Consider the following 18,669-nt stretch of genomic DNA (forward strand, 5'->3'; position numbering starts at 1 on the left):
CTTATATTTTTTACCACTAGATGGAGCCGTTTTATTTGCGTATTGACCTTCTTTACATAAGTTTTACAAACTTTAAAATCCATTCAGAGGTTTTGTATTTAGAGTATGACCTATAATTTATTATCTCTTTGTTTGTGGAGGAGATGAAATATTTTATTCTTCCAACAGCAGTGTTAGGATTATACAGCAGAAAGGCTATTCCATTTTTATTAAACATGTAAAAAAAAAAAAAGTGAATGCTTGTGTGTTAGGGGTGATACAGTTTTCTCTGTAAATTGTCCAGTGAAATATGAGTGGATCTTGTGTTACCTGAAATAACATTTCAGAATATTGATCCATATTATTGTGTATTGTGCCTGGAAGCTTTTGTGACTGCTGCCAAGTAAGGGCTGTCCAGCTGGACCTGAGATTTTGTTTTTCCTACTCTGGTGCCTTAACTAAAGTGACTCAAAGTTATGCAATGGAATGGTTGTCCTATTTGGGTATACTGGCACCAGTTGTCTTACTCGTTTCAGCAATGTTGGAGTGCTTCATAACCTTTAAAAAAAATAAAAGTTGCTTGTTAATTCTAGCAAGTCCCATTTTAGCCTAAGTATTTGAAATGTTTTATTTCTTGTGTCATCTACTATCCTCTTTCAGCAACTAATTTTCTTTTCTAAAAGTTATGTTTTTCTTTGAGTTTGATTCTTTGCCCCTGTTGGTGAAGTAACCAACTTCTAATCCGCAGTGCATGTGATAGGCCTTGACTTCCCCTAAATCTTTTAAGTCTTTTGTGCTGAAGACTCATTGGTGAACCCGGTCTCAGACTGAAGAGTAAGACCTTATTCGAATCTTAATTTTGAATTTTCTTACCTGTACCTCACAGTATACCATACAGTATGTCCCCTTTTTCCCTGTATTCCTGCTGTAAAGGATCTTGAAATTTCTGCACCTGCTTCTCGTTCAATCTCGATGAAAGTTCAAATTTTCAACAAATGATGTAGAATGAGTACTGATATTTTTTGTAAGATATAATTGTGCTGGAAGGCATCTAGACCTGTCAGCAGTATGGCTAAGACAGTATCTTCTAATACCAAAATATTTTTAAACTTAAAAACAAGCTTGAAATTTCTTTTTAATACTAAAAGAAGTTTCCAGACTGTTGTCAAGCCATTGCCCTGGTTTATCAGATTTCCTAGCGTTTGCTTCCAAAGTGGAACTTCCTCTGAGTAAGGCATGTGAAGCTGAAGAGAAGAAGCGGGATTTATCATTCAGAACTGTGCCTCCCATCACCCCACTGCACAATGCGTGTTGGAGTTCTGCTGTGTGACCTCCTGCTTGCTGCTGCTAATTCTCGACAGTATAAGTATACTACTGGGGATCTATCTGTATGTTGAGGTCTGCTTTTCTGGTGGGGAGAACTGAAGGCTCACCTGAAAACTTGACTCTTTGATACATTTTTTTCCACCATCATCATCTTTTCACTATGGAGGCATATGTGCATTAAAACCACATATGTGTGTGGACAGCAAGTCTTGAAAAACTGTGCTTCCCTAAAGTGACGATTTTTTTCCTGGTCTTTTACGCACTAGGCGGATTCCTTTGTTTTTTCCATGACTAATGGAAATATAGTAAATACATACTGGCTGTGTCTTGACTTGGATCTATTTTTGGATGGAGAGAGACAGCTAAGTGACTGTAAATACCTAGGTTATGGTAAGGATAACGGTGTCAGTTATTCCTTGCTAGAGAAACCTAAAATTTTGTTACAACAAAACTACCACTTCTGAACACTGCAACTGTTCCATTAGCAGAGTAGAATTATCATTAGACTTGAGAATCACTAATCAAGCTGTCTTGATGGTCTGTTACCAAAGAATGGAAAAAGGTTAAAGCAAACCTGTGTTAGGGAGAGAGATTGTAGTGGAATTTCACTTGGTGTTGGTTTCTGGAGTGCAATAGCTTCCCAGTGCAGAAATTCTGTTGCCTTGTCAAGAGTTTGAGGCTGCTGTGTTCTGGATCCCAGAAGTCACGCGAAGCTGAAGCACTTGTGAGTTCGTTCTTTCAGACAAGGTTATGAATAAGCTACTGCAGCTAATAAATCATGTTTATTGCTAACTGATCAGACTGAGTTCACATTTAGAAGCCGTGATTCATCAGATACTCTTTTGCATGTGTAAGAAAAGGATGTACAGCAGATAGATCTTGTTGCACGGACTTGTTTTCTGCCTCTGTTGTTTAACTTCAGTTAAAAAAAAAAAAAAGTTTTCTCCCCTTCTTACTGCCCTCCACATCTGTTGCTCATTCCTACTGCTGAACAACAACAGGTAGTTTCAGATGAGTTGTGGCTTGTCTGTTTCTACCCCAGCACACTCAGATAATGCCTGCGTGTTCCTCCTACCCCTGCTTCCACCTTTTATGTGCTCTGTTTTCACATTTGAGCTCAGTCACAGGTTGCCTTTTCATGCACGCTGTCCGGTTGTCAGGCCTGCACGACTTCGTGCATTGAGGAATGAGCTGTTCTGTGCTTTGAGGAGGTTGTCCAAGAAGATCAGCCACTTCTCCCAGGCTTTTACCCTTTACCCTCCACGGTAGCATTCCTTGAGATTTTACCGAGAAGAGTCCTGAACAGGCTGCATTCTGCTCTCGTGAAGTCCCATGTTAGAACTGCACGTACTGAGTCCTGTGCTGTGTACTGTACTATTTGTCTTTCTTGCTTCTCCCAGGACTTGAAACTCCACAACTTTGTGGTTGCTGCAGGCAAGCCAGTTTCTGACTTTCACATCCCTGTCTGTTTCTTCCTTGTTTGTGAGCAAGTACAGCAGAGCATCTTCACCGGTTGACTCACACACTAAATCATCACACGCTTGAGAAATCTGCTGGAGTGCTGTGCCTGACCATGCTCTACCAGCAGATACCATTGTGGGTCTAGGTCTTGATGTGTACCAGTGCCCACAATCATAGAGCTTCCTCCAGCTTTTAAAGGAAGGATTCTTCTTACTCCTCTTCTTCATGAAGAGATCTGTAGTGGGCATCAAGTGCAATGTCAATCCTGTTGGACTTTTCTCTGATCCTTACCTATAAGGTCTTGGAGTGTGTTGTCATTTGTTCAAGCAAAGCTCCGTGTGTTGAAGACATCCCTTTGAAATCTGATTGAGATCTGTGCTCTTCAACTTCCCAGCCTGGCTTTCCCAAGAACCTGCATCACTGCAGCCATGCAAGCTGTTGCACCCTCACTCTGTAAGAAGCTCTGACTTCGAAGTCTGCCTTTTACCTTCCATGCTGTGAGTGCAAGCACCTGAGGGAGATGGGCTCTTGGTTATGGCTTTTCCACAAGGGGGACAAGAGCATCTTCTCCCTTTTGGATTTTCCACATCTTCACTTAAGTTTTTAAGCTTTTCTTCACCATGCCCATATTACAGCCGTATTCACAAGCTAAGGGAGTTTGGTGGTAAAGATATTTGCTCTGCTGTTAACTGGATATTGACTCTCTCCTCGCTCGAGGGACTGAGAATACCACTTGGGCCTCTTCATCCTTCCCGTGGTGCTCAGCAGTCACTCTTGATTCACTCAACAGTAATGATTTTCTTTTTGGAAGTGTTGCTGGTGTCCCTGTGGGCAAGTGGGAAAGGGTAATAGTCTGAGGGCTGGATGAGCCTTGACATTTTTTTCTGAAACAACCTTGATCCAAACATCCAGCAGGCTGCAGACCTGCCAGGACCTCATGTTTATCTTCAGTGATGTTGTGCAGTGTGTTCATGCTGTCCTGCAGTTCCTTCACCTGGCCACTCAGCACCTCAAGGGTAGCAGCACCTCTTGTGGATGAGGCTGCTGCCATCCATTACCAGCCCCAGGGAGGAGCAACACAACTCCTCCCTGAGGAGTTCTTGGGGTTGGCATCTCTGATCTGAGAGGGCTGGTTATGCTTCATCTGCTGGTAAAGATTTTGCCACGTGGAGTGCCGTTAAGCAGTCTTGAGCGGCATTTCAGGGCTCTTTGTAGCTTTGCTGTGTGAACTGCTGACATCTGTTAGCTGAGCCCTGGGAGATGTGCTGTGCTTGTGATAATGTTATTAAACTAGTAAACCTTGCTATCTAGTTCTTCTCACAACAGAGAGGGAAAACATGCAGGTTTATGTAAATATTATGTTCTAGTTGAAATTAATTTCTCATAGACACATTGTGTCAATATTTTTTTAGCAACTCCAGTTTTGTAAACATACTTGTAACAACTGTTATTTTTGCAAGACAGCTATTCATTGATAATAATCCTTCTCTCTTTTTTTTTGTTGGCTGATGCCCTTGCATTGGCTGATGTTGTTGCATAATTTATCCTCAACACTGAAGGCCCAAACACAACAGAACTTTGTACAGTCTGTTAGATTATTATGATGTTCCTGATTGTATATTTCATGAGATACTGTGGAATGAATTTGAGTCAGAATCATTCCAGCCCTCAGAACTATAAATTGTCTTCTAAGAAATAATTTCAGTTTTTACATTGCAGCAGATGAGAAAAACTCATACCTGGGGCATGCTGGTTTAGTTGCATGGGAGCACAGCACTAAGCATCTATTTATGTTTATATAATGCTTGGAAGTTTATTTTTGTGAGTGTCTTACAGCTGCAATAATGCTTGCAATAAGACTGCAATTACCTGCTTGCAGTCTTACTGCTCATCCTGGAGAGCTGTGTTTTGCTTGTGAACTTTAGTATTTTGAATTCTCTGCTGTCAAATCATTAATTATTCTCAGTACACTTATGGGCTGAGAACTAGACTTAGGTTGTTATCTGAGAGCTCACTGAATTCTTAATATATTGTTAACAAGTTTCATGTTTGTTTATAGGTAAAATAAAGCTCATGTTCTGTTTCCTGGGAGATCTGGATGCTGCTGTAGGTGCTGATGCCTGTTGGACGTGTCTTTGGGGCAAGACAGTTTTTTGTGTTTCAGTCTCCCTAGTTACAATGTGAAGGCGTGTAAAGTCTATAGAGTTCACAAACCTTTAAAAAACAAAGTAATGGGAGTGTAGTTAAGAATACTAGGTAGGAAGTACTGTAAATTTCCACCTTCCTTCTGAAGTTGTCCTTGGTGTTGTGAAATCAGGTGAAAGCTCTTCTGTCCACCTGACTTCTTAATGCAATTGTGGCATTAACCCAGTGAAGCTAAGGGCAGTTTGTCAGGTCATGGCGTTTCAGGATGTTCAGTTTCTCTGTTGTGAACTGAACATAAAACCTTGTGACTTTCTGCAGTAGCCTGATCTACTGTGAACATTCATCTTATACTTTGATCCCTTTTCCGTACAGACCCTGTAGCAGTCTGTCTTGCTCCTGATACAGTTGGAAAATCTACTGATTTTTTTGTAATTCAAGTAATTTTCATGTGTATTTTGCCTGTTTGGTATAAGGCTACACTGAAGCTATCACAACTAAATGACCCTTAGTGTTGGCTTTACTTGGCCAGAACTGTAGCTTCTGAGAACACTTCTCCCTAATAATCTTCCAGGCTGTGGTTTGTAGGTGTGTTGCTTTGTCTCCTGTCCTTTATTTAATCTTTTCAGCGAGGTGGTATCTATCAACTTGGAGCCTTGGATGGGAGGATGTCTTTACGAAGTCTCCAAAGACTACTAAAACGTTAAGAAGAGCAGCCAGAATGTGGTCGTTTTTTGTTAACGTGAAGATGATGAATGGGTATATAATAGAATAAAGCTGTTGGACAGTAGTGTTACAAACTAGCTTCTCTGGATCAAATCAAAAGTAGCTTACCGTAGTTTTGTGGATTCTCTGACTAACTGGTGAAGTCAAAAGACTGACTGCAAGCTCTTTAATCAGTACGCAAAACAATAAGGTGGAATTATTATTTAGACTACTGCTAGATTTATGGCTTCTTTGTTTCTATTAAGAGAAAGCTATTGGAAAGATTATGTTTAAACTACTGCTTGTTTTAGGGCTAGTATTTTTTGCGTCATTTTTTTTCCCATTTGGCTTGTACCTCACTATTGTGGGCTTACACTATTATGCAAGTGTATGTTTACTTCAAGTGTAAGCGTATGCGTTTCTTTAACAGGTCAAACATATTTCCAGACAGACTTAGTGTATGAAAAAAGGAAGTGAGAAACTTCTTAGTGAATAGCCGCAGCTGGTGTTACTGTTGATGGTAAATTTCTTCATTTTCTGTTTGTCAAACAACTACACCCTACCAGCCATGCATTTTAAAGCTGTTTATATAGAAACAAACAGATAGCATCTGATAATTGTTGTGACTCATTTAAGGAAGTGATAAAACCCAAGAGTAGCAGCAATCTTTTCCTTGTTCAGCTTGATCTTATTAACATTGCTGGGCTTGCCTGCCATTGTCAGATACCAGAAGGGAGTTTAAGCAGGCATATATTCTTGTAATTAATATTTGGTTGAATTGCAAATGGTTAGATAATGATAGGATGGAGAGACGTGCTTCAGCTTATTAATGAAGTGTACAAAACAGTTATTGGAAAGTTAAATTGTAAATACAAGGGAAAGTATTAAAAACTTCGATTTATGCGTGAACTGTTGAGATTTCAAAGCTGCCAATGTATACCTGTAGAAAAAGGAAGAGCATCAGCCAGTTATCATCTTGGCATTGGTCTTGCTATCCATTACCTGCACAAACTGCTGACACTATATAAAGATCTTACATTTTAAATTTTAAAGAAATGTAACCAGAGTTTTTATTCAGCATACACTTATTTTGGAAAGTAGTTTGCTATGTTAACTTTGCTCGCTTTTACTGAAATATGTAACTGTATCTGAGTACTTTTGGAAGTGACAGAAAGGATACCTGTATTTGCATGCATGTTTGTTTCAGGGAGTGTGGTGTTTGTATACAATGTGCATGAGTTTTCACTCTAAGAATAAAGAGCACATGCTTCCAAGATGATACGCTGGCTTCTGTCTTGTGACTTCTGCATTGCTGCTATTTCTTTTCAAGTCCTGAGGATCAGTTGTACCAGGTGATGTGGCACAAGAATGTAAATAGTTTCATATGTTATGACCAAGTTACGGAGAACCTTTCTCATGCTTCAGTTGTCTTGCAGTATAAAACAACCTTTTGGGTGAAGGCAGGAGAAACTGCCTTTCTTGTCTCATGTGTTACTGCAAAAATTCAAATGCTATTAATAGGTATGATATTCTGCACTATTTAGTGAGAAGGTCACGTCGTGACTCTTACTGATGAATGGATTGTGTGTGTGTTTGTGTGTGTACCTACAAGATGTACTATATTTGTATGGAAGAAGGTGTGGAGAAGGTTGTTAAAGAATGAATGCAGTCTTAAGTTTGAGAAATGGTCTCCTGTAGATCTGTATTTCAAAATAATTGTGTTGTGTGAGCCTCATGTTTCACTAACAGGTCATTGATAAACATGTTTGGAATCCATTATCATTCCTGAAGTGAAAAACAGGGAGGAAGAGAGGAGAGGAACCAAGGAACCGCTTTTAGGCTCCTATTGCTTATATGGGAACCAATAAGATAATGCTCAAGGAAGAGGCTGTTTGTGAAAAGTGATGTGGGGTGAAGGGGAGCCTATTTGTGTCCTTCTGTAGTCCCTCATGGCCAAGGAACATTTCAGTGATTCCTTGGGAAATTCGTACGTAACAGCTATGAACAGAAATGAGTTTTGGGTATGCCTTGACAAGGGTCATCTTCTCCCTTTCCCCTGCTTATTTTGGTTTCCAGCTTTGCCATAAAATATGTGGTGCTTTTCTTTGTTAGAATGAACTTTGGCTTTTATCCATGACTTCGTCTATTGATAGACGGCCTCAAAGGAATTGGATTGTCACTGAGTGCACTGCTCTGTGTGAGCAGTGAGTCTGTACGCGCTGATGTGGAAGGATTCCCATGAGATGCCTCCTATAGAAAATGTGTTCTGGGACTGTGAAAAATCTGTGTACCTGCAAGGACTGGCAATGGCTGGTGCTGCAGCACTGGAGAGAAGTTTCTCTTGGTGGCTGTGGACAAGTGCGTGTCTGCTAAAGTGGGAAAAAATGCGTTCAATTCTACTTCTGTGTTACATATTGCTTTGTATATATCTAAATCTATTGCTTCTTATATATCTGAAAATATACTTCGGCATAAATTGCTAAGGTCTGAGTGAAGTGCCTTCTTTGTTTCTTTAGTAACTAGACAGAGACCCAAAGCAGCTTTCTGGTGTACTGATTTTAGGCAGATAGTACTGAAAACAGAATTATCTCCTGGATGTAAGCTTTTTAAAATTTGGTTTTCCATGGCTTGTCCTATCTGTGCTACTGAGAGGAACATGTTTCTAAACTGCTTAGGTCCCAAGAAAGGAATCTTCTTAGAAGAAGCTCCAGAAATGGAAGAACTTACAAAAATAATGCTGTTTGACGTTAGTATGCATAGTGATCATGCTTTGAAGCAGTCATCAGTGGTGGAGCTCTAAATTTGTTTCACCAGTGTGGATGAAAGTTTCAAAGAAGTTATGTGCTCTGTATCATATCTGATAGGTCGAAAATCCTAAACCAATCCAAACCATAGAAAATTCAAAGCCAAAACCAAACTGTTTGTTGGAAGTCAAAAAGTTACACTCTAAAGGAGCTTGCACAGTGCTAAAGCAGCAGAGCTCTTGGTGTGGTTGATCATGGACCTCTTCGTAGATGGGAAAGCTGTTTGTCTTCGTTAGTGTACCCCACTGATCACGTAAGTTAATGTATTAAACATATTAATAGCAAGTAGTTTGACAGAAGCTTAATTAATGGGGATAATGTTTTTGTTACAGATGTTCAGAGACTAGATGTAATGAAACAGTGCCAGAATTATTTGCTTGAAACTGAATAATTGGATGTGGTCCTGTAACCAGGACCCTACGTGAGGGACAGAGCAACAAACAAGGGTTTTCTTTGCAGAACGTGCCACCCAGCACACAGCTACAGCAGAACAGAGAGGTCTAGAGCATAGAGCAGCTTGTCTTCCTTGGCAGCTGAAGGCTGAGTGAAGCATATGGTTTTAAATGCTTACTGGTGTGGGTTTTTTGTTTGTTACTGCAGTAGGGAACCTGTGCTTCAAGGCCTGCTCATGATGCATTTGTAGAGTGGTTCCTGATTGACAAGTGGGTATAAGAAGGGAGAATTATGTTCTTAGATCATCAGTTAGTATCACGCTGTTAAAAATTGTAACTACACTGATTGCTGCCCTCCTTCAGTGGCTTTTTAATAACCTTATTGTGAAGCCCTTGATGGGCTGAACAATACAGAGACTTCAGAGTGCTTGTTTGTGTGAATGTTAATTGAGAATAACAGAATTACACATGATCATAAGGAGAGGCTTCTGGGTTTGATCTCTTTGGAAAGTTCTGAGAATCAGCATTGTATTCTGTTTTCTTTAAAAGTGTTGATAGAATTTTATTCCCTAGTTTCATAAACTTTCAATAAAAACAATTTAAGGGATTTTCTTAAAATGTTGCATCCTTACTGCTTTTGATTCAGAAAATCTTGGTGATGAAGATAGTGATCGAGAGAGTGTATTTGAGTCGGTGCTTTAGAATGGATACAAAACATGAAGGGTGCTCAGTTTTTAGCGGTGTAAGCACAGATGTGTTCCCTATATACTTGCGCGTTCTATTAATATGCAGTTTGACAGTTGTATTGAGGAGCATTAGTGAAAAAGGCTAGAGTTAAGTTCACAACACCTAGAAAATATGCAAATAATTAACTTTTTTTTTCTTTGAGAAGGCTTAACTACGAAATACAATACTATTTTAACATGTCAGTAAAGATTGTAGATCTATAAAAGTAGGAAAAAAAAATAAAGAAAAGGGTTGAGTTTCAGGAAACTGATGAACTCTCTATTCCACCACCCTCTTTCTTATCCCATTCTTCTGCTTACAAACTGTTAGTCTGTGAATGCTGCTAATGGCATCTTTCAAACCTGCATGTCTATCTTTGTCTTCTAATGCTACTTAATTCTTTCAGAGCTTTTAGACATGAGGGTTTATCTTCTAAATTCAAACTAAGACCCAGACTAGAGGTGAAGCCTGCTGACACAGTGGTTCTGGAAGCCTGCTATTGTGGTACCAATACCTCTATTGTTGGACGTGTTACTGATGATGCTGATTAGGAAAGCACATGTGTGTATGAATGTCTACAAGTTGCTAATAAAAGTTGTTACATGCTATCATAAATCCAGTTACTTTATGGGGTCAGTCAAAAATGGGAACAAGCTTCAAATACATAGACTGTACTTTCCTTTAGGCTGCTTTCATTGTTTCATTTCCTAATCAGTAAGTGTAAATATGCTTTGCAGTCTTTTTCAATTGCTTTTTGTTAAACATGCTTCTTTAATAGGCCTATGTTTGAGCATGCAGTTTGATGATTTCCTTCAATAGAAAAGGCTGGAAGAATAGAGAGCGTGATGATTGCTCTGTAGTATTGCATAGTAATTTCCTTTTTAAAATTATTGGAATCCTGTGTTTCCCCCCAATTACAGCGTCTGACTGTATATTACCCGTGTGGAAGTTGAAGCCTCAGTCTGAAAAAATGTCATCTTCGTTCAGCTTTTGTTTTTTGCTTTCTTTAAAAGTCCCGATGACTTTTTTTTCCTGTAGTTTCATAAGCTTCCAGTAAAAGCAACTTGAGTGAAAATTTTGGGGTTAATGGCAGCATCAGCATATACAAGTGATTTTTTAAGTGGAGTGCTTTCAAGTTCCCCCTAATGTCCTGGTATGAATGTTGTAATTCTAGACTGAGCTGCACTTCAGTCTTCCCTTGGCAGGAGAGCTTCTTTTTGGCACTGTTGCTCTGTCCCAGAGAGAAGGAGGTGCCTTACCCTTTCTTTGAGCCTATGTCAATGCACAGAGACCTCAGATAAGAACTGCTTTTGGAGAGAGTTGACATGGCTGTAAATACTTTAAAATCTCTATTTGTCTCATTATACATGAATAATTTTGCTTCGTATTCTTTTTTAAAATACTTCTGCTAGCATTAATTTTTGATGCTTAACAATGAAAACTGATTGAAATTCCCAGGATTGGTATTTCAGAAACCTGGTTTGAGGAACTCTGTGAAAGGTTGTTAAAACCAGATGATGAAGTGTTTTTATTTAAATCAATTACATCCCAGTCACTAGCTCTGAAATTAATATTAAGATCACCAAAAGCGATGATGTCTTCTTGCCCCAAATATCTAATCTTATTCAAAGGCAATTTCAATTTAAATAAAAGGCACCATTTTCTACTGAAGATGAGTGCCCTATCATCTTAAAGACACAATCTCATTTGATTAAGGCTAGCATGCAGTACAAACTTGTTTGATTGTAAAAATTTCTGATGTAGAGAATAAACAATATGCTGTTCTGTGGTACTTTCCCAGCCTGATTTACTGACAGTTGAGTTTTTCTGCAGTCAGTTCTGTGAAGAAGTACATGAATAACAGTGAAGAATCCGGTGGATAGGTTCATTTAAGTGTGCCCTGACTAAAACAGCATAAGGCTGTATATATTAATTAATTAAATAAATAAATAAAAAACAACAAGGGAGTGGTGGTGGTTATTTTTATAATATGATTATAATCTAGGCAAATGAAAAATTATCATTAAAAACATGAGGAGTTGCCTAGAGGACAGGTATATTCAAATTCATATATCTCATATTTTGTTTCTTTTCATATCTCATCCAGTAAACACTGGAATGAAAGTGTCCCTGTTCTCCCTAACCCATCCCCCCCCCTCCAAAAAAAAAAAAAAAAGGGTTAAAAATTTAAAGTTATATTTGTGCATATATGATTAAGATACCTGATTGCAGAAGCTTGTGTGATGTAGTAACTTATCCACAAGGTTTTAAACTGTAGTTGGTCTTTACATGTCACAGTAAAAGCAAATCTTGTGTGGTGTGTACATGGGTGGCTTCCCTACAGATTTGATGTTATCAGAAATACTTACTCTGCAGACTTGATGTCAAAATGATTAGAAATGCCATGAAATTTTTGATTCCTCTACTCTCCCTCATCTGAAGTTTGTAGAAATGTAGTTTGGCTGAGACATGTAGTTGCCATTGTTTAGATTGAACCCTTGCATTTTTTTCTCCAGTATTTGAAACTTCCCTATTAGTTATAATATCCCGAATTACAAACGTCTGGGTAAAGTGCTTGAAGGTATAGCATATTTGATTCATGTTTCTGGAAAGTCTTTTCTTTTAGGTTTCCTGTCTGGGTGATGTATTTTATGTATTTCTTTTAATGTTTGGTTTACTGTGTGTTGTAGTTTTCTGATTTTTAATGGGGTCACTTATGTTCCTAAGGACATTTTAAAACTGTTGAATCTCCTTTTCAGTTCTGGCAGAGAATGCAGAAGAAGAGTTTGTACTGAAGGGCATGCTTGATATATTGAAGCCATCTTCAGAGTTCCCAAGGCTCTATCAGAATTGCTATGTTTGCATCTCAGAAAGCACGGTGCAGGCTTACTCTATAAGTTCAAGTTTGCTGTATAAGAAAACCATAGTGGTAAAACTTTTATGGGTAGACCCTATACAAGACTAGGTCATCGTCTGTCTTCTGGAAGTCAGCGTAAAAGCCAAAAGCCTAAGTAAATTCTGTTCCATCCCCTAATTTAACTTGAAATCAGCCTTTCCTTGAAGCTCATATTTGTGCCACTGAGTGGTGGCATACTGATTAAGCTGTGGTCTTACTGCTGTATTAACAAGACAGAAAACTTCTTTGTTTATTTCAAAAGGGGTGAAAAGGTCTCTCCTTTAATTTTTTGGGTAACTTTTTCAGAAGGCACTTTTTTGTGTAGTTGTTGACTGGTTAGAACTCCCATGCAAACTCTGTTTAAGTGATAGTGTTCTCTGAATTAGGGAGTTCTAAGTGTTTGTTAAACAAATCAGATAACAAATAATTTGCCTGCCACATGTTGAGTGCGTTAAACCATTTTTATTAAATAGCCCCTCAAGTTATGAGTTTTCCATAACAGGCCTACAGCATTAGTTTTTTTTTTTTTTTTTTTCCAGAAGAGTATGAGTGCGCCTGTCTTGGAAGTACTATATTGTAGATCCTTTTACATGGTTATACAAAAAAAAGAAAATTGCAATAAAGTATTAAATGTTGTAATTGTTGTTGACATGAAGGATGCAGTAGATTTAAAAGAGGTAGGTTTTCTTTCTTAGCTATATTTTAGATCTCTGCCAGAGAGATCTGAACTTTTTTCCCTTATGTACTGCCAGTTGAGCTCTCCTATAAAATGCACACCATTTACAGTGGCATACACGTATCTGTTGTGTTAGAATCTACACCTTACTTTTGAACTGGCTTCTCCCAGGGCTTCCTAGTCAGGCACAGCAAAAACATTATATTTCATAGTACATCAGAAAATGAGATGCTTTTTCTTTTGTTCTTAAAAAGAAAAAGATGAGCTCAGCTATGTAGCTTTCAATGATGTACACTCAGTAGCTGGTTGCTTCACAGCTGGAGCAGCAAAATGCTCTTAGGGCTGATTTTCTGCTGGATCTGTTCCCTGACCTGGAGCATTGTTGGTTCAGATGACTGCCAGCCCTGTTGCAGGAAAGGGAATTGCAACTTTCTCTTACTCTCTCCCTTGTTAATAAAATACACCTGGATTGCTAGGACTTCTGTTTTGGTCACTGGGGATTTGGCATGGTGGAGGCTTGCTAACACATTGCTAACCAGATGACACTAAGCAGGTAACAGTGGGAGTAGTCTGACTGATATTCATGATAAATGGAGATTTTGGATGACCTGAACTCCTTGGCATATCTGGGAGTTATGATATGTGCAAAGTATTTTATATTAAAACAATCTGCAGCTGACAACATGTGGATGGTGCATGATATACCACTTGGGATGATAGAAATGGTACAGTTCTGCCCTTGTTCGTGTTGCAGTGGTCACGAACAGGGTTAGAGTTTCACTTCCTTTCTGTCCTTCTCATTTTTAAAGAGAAATGTGGGCTGAGCACATGCAGTGCTGCTACCATCCGCTTTATCGGTCCTTCTATGCGCATTGAATACATTGCCTTACCTTCCCGTTACAGTTGCTGAGCTTTGATTTGTAGGTAATGATTTTTCATCGCTGTAAAGGTGTTGTCAGTAAATTATTACAAATATATTCATTTGGGATGCAATTGTATGGAAAAAGGAGAATTCAAGAAACGGAGAGCTGAAGGTGAAAAGTTAGGCCTTGAATTCATGTGGATTGGTGAGATTCGTGATCCACTTCCCTGTGGCATGGAGGTGAACAATCACTCCTCAAATTTTACAGCATTAAATTAAAGAGAACTGTGTTAGGAACTTTCCGATATGGGTATAGTTTGATATGATTGTATTTGGAGAGTGTTTTAACTGGATAATCTGGATAATTTGACCCTTTTTTTTTTTTTTTTTTCCTTTTTTGTTTTCCTGCCTGAGGATCTTCTGTTAGGGTTTGTGTGCACGTACTTAAAAAGAATCTCCGTACAAAGCAGATAGAGTTCCCTGTCCCATATTATGAGGCTTTATATCTGGACTCATCTGCCGTTTGCTTCAGTGCCATCTGTAACTCTAGGAGATGAATGTTTGGTGTTTGTACAAGTGACTTTAGAACACTTAAACATATGACCTTGGTTAGATTGTCCTAGTAGTGTTGAAACAGTTTATAATAAAGCTCTTGTAGACTTGGGTGGCAATGGAAGGCTAAGATAATGGAAAAAAATAAATAGAATATTTGTCAAAAATGCTACCAAAATGCCTAGAAATGAATCTACGTAAAAGCACCTGGTGAGGGATGTGTCATAGCTGTAAAGTGAGTAGCTTTGGATTTGGAAAGCATCCCCCTCCTTTTGCTCAAAACTAAAACCTTGCTCTCCAAAGCCTTGGCTTAGCTCAGTGCTGCTTTCATGGTGACCACACACTCATACATGCGGAAGTGAAATTGTTGGTAGTGTTCTGTTTGAACACGGTGAACTTCTTCCATCTGTCTCTACAGGAGGGTGGTTTTGAGTCCAGAAATAAAGTAATCTAAAATTTGACATGTAAATTTTTTTCAGCTTCGTTATGTATGCAAATCAGGACTGCAGGATGATTCCCAAAGTAGTCCATGCAACGTGGGGATGACTATTCAAATTACAGCCTTCAGTGGTATCCTCTGTAGATAACAAGTTTGCATCTCTCAGAGTGATGTGTAATTGTGTAATGTCACAAGAGTTCAGCCCGCAGTCTGCCTCGTGCTCTCCTAATCCCAGTGGTTTGTGGCAGCCTGAGAAATCCCAGAGTTCACTAGTGGGGCAGCACACCAGAGAATATCAGCACTGAATACTTCTGTTTTTGTAAACACTCAGGACCGTGCGTACGTGCCGATACCAGCTGAAGCAAGCTGAAGCGTGCTGAGCAGATGCACCTCTTGGGAACTAGCTGTTAGGTGGAAATTTGTGTTCTGAGAAACACTTGTAGGCAGGCGAGCCCTTATTCTTATGGAGGACTTGATTTCATTAAATGATGAGCCACTGCCTACAAAGGGTTCTATATTTCCTTGCAAGGATAATAATGTCTGCTTAGAGGAGTGGTTTATATTAAATATCTTCTACGGAAAACTCATATGAAGCTGTTCCTTTTAATGTGTTAATAGGTTTCCATTTAATGAAGAAGCTGAACAAAGCCACAGTATTTGATGGTATTTGGTATTTGATATACTAACATCAGACAGTTTGTCTTAGAATTTGCCTCTGTCATCTGCATCCCCCAGCTTCCTGCCTCCTCTCTCAGTGCTTCCCTATCCAAAAAAAAAAAGCCTCCTTGGGAGGTATAATTTTACTCTCTTGTGGTTAAGTATTTTAATATGTACTTCATTTTCTTTTGCTGCTGTGTCGATGGTAGTGTTGCTCTAATATGCTACAACGCCTATTCTGATAAGATTGATCTAGAAACCAGTCATAATAAGTGATGTAAAAATTGCTCTTATAATCCATTGTAAAGTGTTCTGCTTTCTATCACATGGTTAACAGAGACTGAGGATTTAGTCCATCTTAGTTGATTTTGAAGCAATTTGGAATTGATTTTGGAGGAATCTCTAGTTGATTTTTGAAGGAATCTCTAATGGAAGCCTGCGGTGCCTATGAGGAAATCATGGGCTGTACATTGCTTGTGGAAAGATTTAATCTTCTGCAGAGAACGAGAAGCTCAGGCAAAATCTTTTTCATTCTGGAGAAAAGTATATACATACATATTTGTTATACAAATATACACAATTATATTTTTGACCTGTTTTTCAAAAAAAAAGTGCTTTTATAGCTGGAGATAAGCTGAAATAAGTGCAACTTGCAGCGGTATTGAAGTGAGAATTAGGAAGGAAAAGACTGATGGACAAAATGTCTGTTTGATGATAGCTACTTGTTTCTATAAATTATAATTGTTTTTATTTTTAAAAGCTCTCATACTTTGTAAGGGTCCTTTTGGAACATCAAGTGTATGGTTGAAATATTGCTGCAGTACAAATAGTTTTGCTCTGAGTTCTCACAGCGTTGTCACTGAGCGTGTTCAAGGACATGATAATTCTGAGTGTATTTGTCTACAATTTGTTTTAGAGTAGTTAAGCATGTTGAGACAGTTGCAGTTGGAAGTTACTGTGTTATTCTCCAGCTGAACTAAAACTTTCCTCTGGTATTTACTTCAGTAATAGAGGACTTTTATCCACAAGATATTTTGGTATGAGTCTTAAAAACTTGAAAACCTGAATCTGTCTGAAAAAGACTTGCTTATTCTTTATAATGCTGGACTTTGAGCGTGGCTCTACATGCACGTGTTCTTTGTTTTCTTTCTTTTTATTTTTTTAATGGATAAAGCTTCTGGGTGTTCTGTTCCAAGACTGAGTGACTGTCAACTAGGAGTTGTTTGACTACAGACTAGAAAAACATTTCAATAAACTGCTTCAGTGATTGTTTGTCTTTCTAAATCAAGCAAGTATTCTTTCTAAAACTTGAATCAACAACAAAAAACTTAACAAATTAAAAAAAAAAAAAAACAAAACACAAAACCACACCTGTGCTTCCCCTGCCCCAACTGTATTGTGTCCCAAAGGAATACAAACCACCTGCCCACGAACAAACCTACTTTGCACTCTCTGTAGAAATGAAAATACTTGTAGTATGGGTTCTTGCTAAGGAAGACTGCTTTAAAATGTGGGAGAGCCACCCCAAATACAATTCAGCATAGCCATTTCAGTATTGGAGCTGAAGATCTGGGTAAGCCAGGTGTGTGTCAGGAACAGAATAGGTCTGGCGGAGGATGCTAAGCTCAGATGAGAGAACTAGCAGCTAGGATGCTAAGCTCAGATGAGAGAACTAGCAACTAGGATACCTGCTAGATATCTGCTAGTCTTGTGTAGCCTTATTCTTCCTATATGAATCTCTTAGTTTTAGTCATTCACACATAGCAGCAGAGGGGGTCATCGATAGCTTGGAAGGGAAAAGATTGACACACACCTGTTAGAGTGAACATCTATTTACAGAAATGGGAACAAACTGCTTTTAAACTCCTATCAGTGCTGTCTGAGAAGATTTTTATTAGTCTGTGGCTGGAGAATTTTCCGGATGGAGTAAGTTAATGAGGGGAGGTGAATGTGCTCGTCTGATTTCTGAACTCATCAGGTGATTAATCCCTCCACAGATGCACAATATTTATTTCCCTGGTGACATGCACCCCAAATTTATGAACAGTACCCTCTTTGTTTTGTCCTGACCAACTTGGTCTTTGGTTGGTTGGGGTGCACTAGTCTGGCTTTGTTACTAGGCTGCTTGTCAGATGAGAAGCAGGAATGAAGGGGGGGGGTGAGAAATAAGAAATGTGGTGGTGTGAAGGTGGGGTTATGGAGAATGCCCTTGGGAGCCCATTTGCCTGTGTGTTGTATGATGGAATGCAGATCTTAAGGTATGTAGGTGATGAAGAGGGGTAGAGTGAAGTAAAGCTCCGAATTTGGTCTGCTGGAGTGGGGGGTGCATTTTTCTGAAGGTGGTTTAAGAGAAGAGAAAGTTTTGCTACTCATCATACCTGAACCAGAGGGCCATGCTGTTCTGGAAAAAAGATAGGAAATTAATCACTGCTAGCAGCACGGCTGTTTTACCCCTTAAAAAGTAAAAAAAAGAAAGAGGATTTTTTTAGAAATCCTAGTTTATTTTGCAGAAAGAGGATATATGGCTTCTGTCAAAAAAAACTGCTTTGGAATGAGCACTCAGAGAGAGGTCGATATCGGGGCTATAAACACACTTAGCAGATGTTTTGACGTGGGAGCTTCTCCGTTCTGGGCAGCGAGGTCCTGCCGCTTCCATTTCGCTGTGCTAACAAAGTCTTGGAGCAGTGCAACCGCCTAACCTTGGAGCTGTCCTCAGCTGCCGTTGATGCAGAAAAAGCGAAGTCTGGAGCCGCGCGTGAGCTCCTTTTTTGGCCTTCTCCAGGCGGGAGTGGAAGGCGGCCGCGCTCGGCGGCCCGGGGGATGAGAGGCTGGCGAGGTGGCCATTGGCTGCGGGGCTGGGGAGCTGCTTCCTCGGCTCCTCCCGGCCTCTCCCGCAAGGACAGTCGCCGGTTCACGCCTTAGCATGGAAGAAGGAGCTCATCCGGGGAGGAAAATGCAGCCGGTACGTAACCAGCAGCTGCCCAGCTTCATAACGGCGCGAGTGTGCGGTGGTGCGAGCGGCGCTTTGGCAGCTGCCTCAGAGTGGTGTCTG

The 18,669-nt window shown here is 39.4% G+C and overlaps 1 protein-coding gene across 12 annotated transcripts in view; it reads left to right on the forward strand.

Annotated features, from left to right (window-relative positions):
• SLC4A7 (solute carrier family 4 member 7) overlaps positions 1–18,669 on the forward strand; it is a 135,428-nt gene that overhangs the window by 50,428 nt on the left and 66,331 nt on the right. Inside the window, exon 1 of one of the 12 annotated variants that reach the window (XM_013109303.5) lies at positions 8,646–8,670. The exons of 9 other annotated variants lie outside the window; for them this stretch is intronic. Coding sequence is in view for 2 of the 3 variants with exons in the window: in XM_013109301.5 (XP_012964755.2) it covers positions 18,541–18,579 (39 nt within the window). In the remaining variant the exon portion in view is untranslated. Of the gene's footprint in view, positions 1–8,645; positions 8,671–18,274; positions 18,580–18,669 lie in introns of those variants that run through there. 2 more of the 12 variants (XM_013109301.5, XM_072033454.1) reach the window with 2 other exon arrangements.

This window comes from Anas platyrhynchos, chromosome 2 (genome assembly GCF_047663525.1).
Source record: "Anas platyrhynchos isolate ZD024472 breed Pekin duck chromosome 2, IASCAAS_PekinDuck_T2T, whole genome shotgun sequence".
Lineage (NCBI taxonomy): Eukaryota > Metazoa > Chordata > Aves > Anseriformes > Anatidae > Anas > Anas platyrhynchos.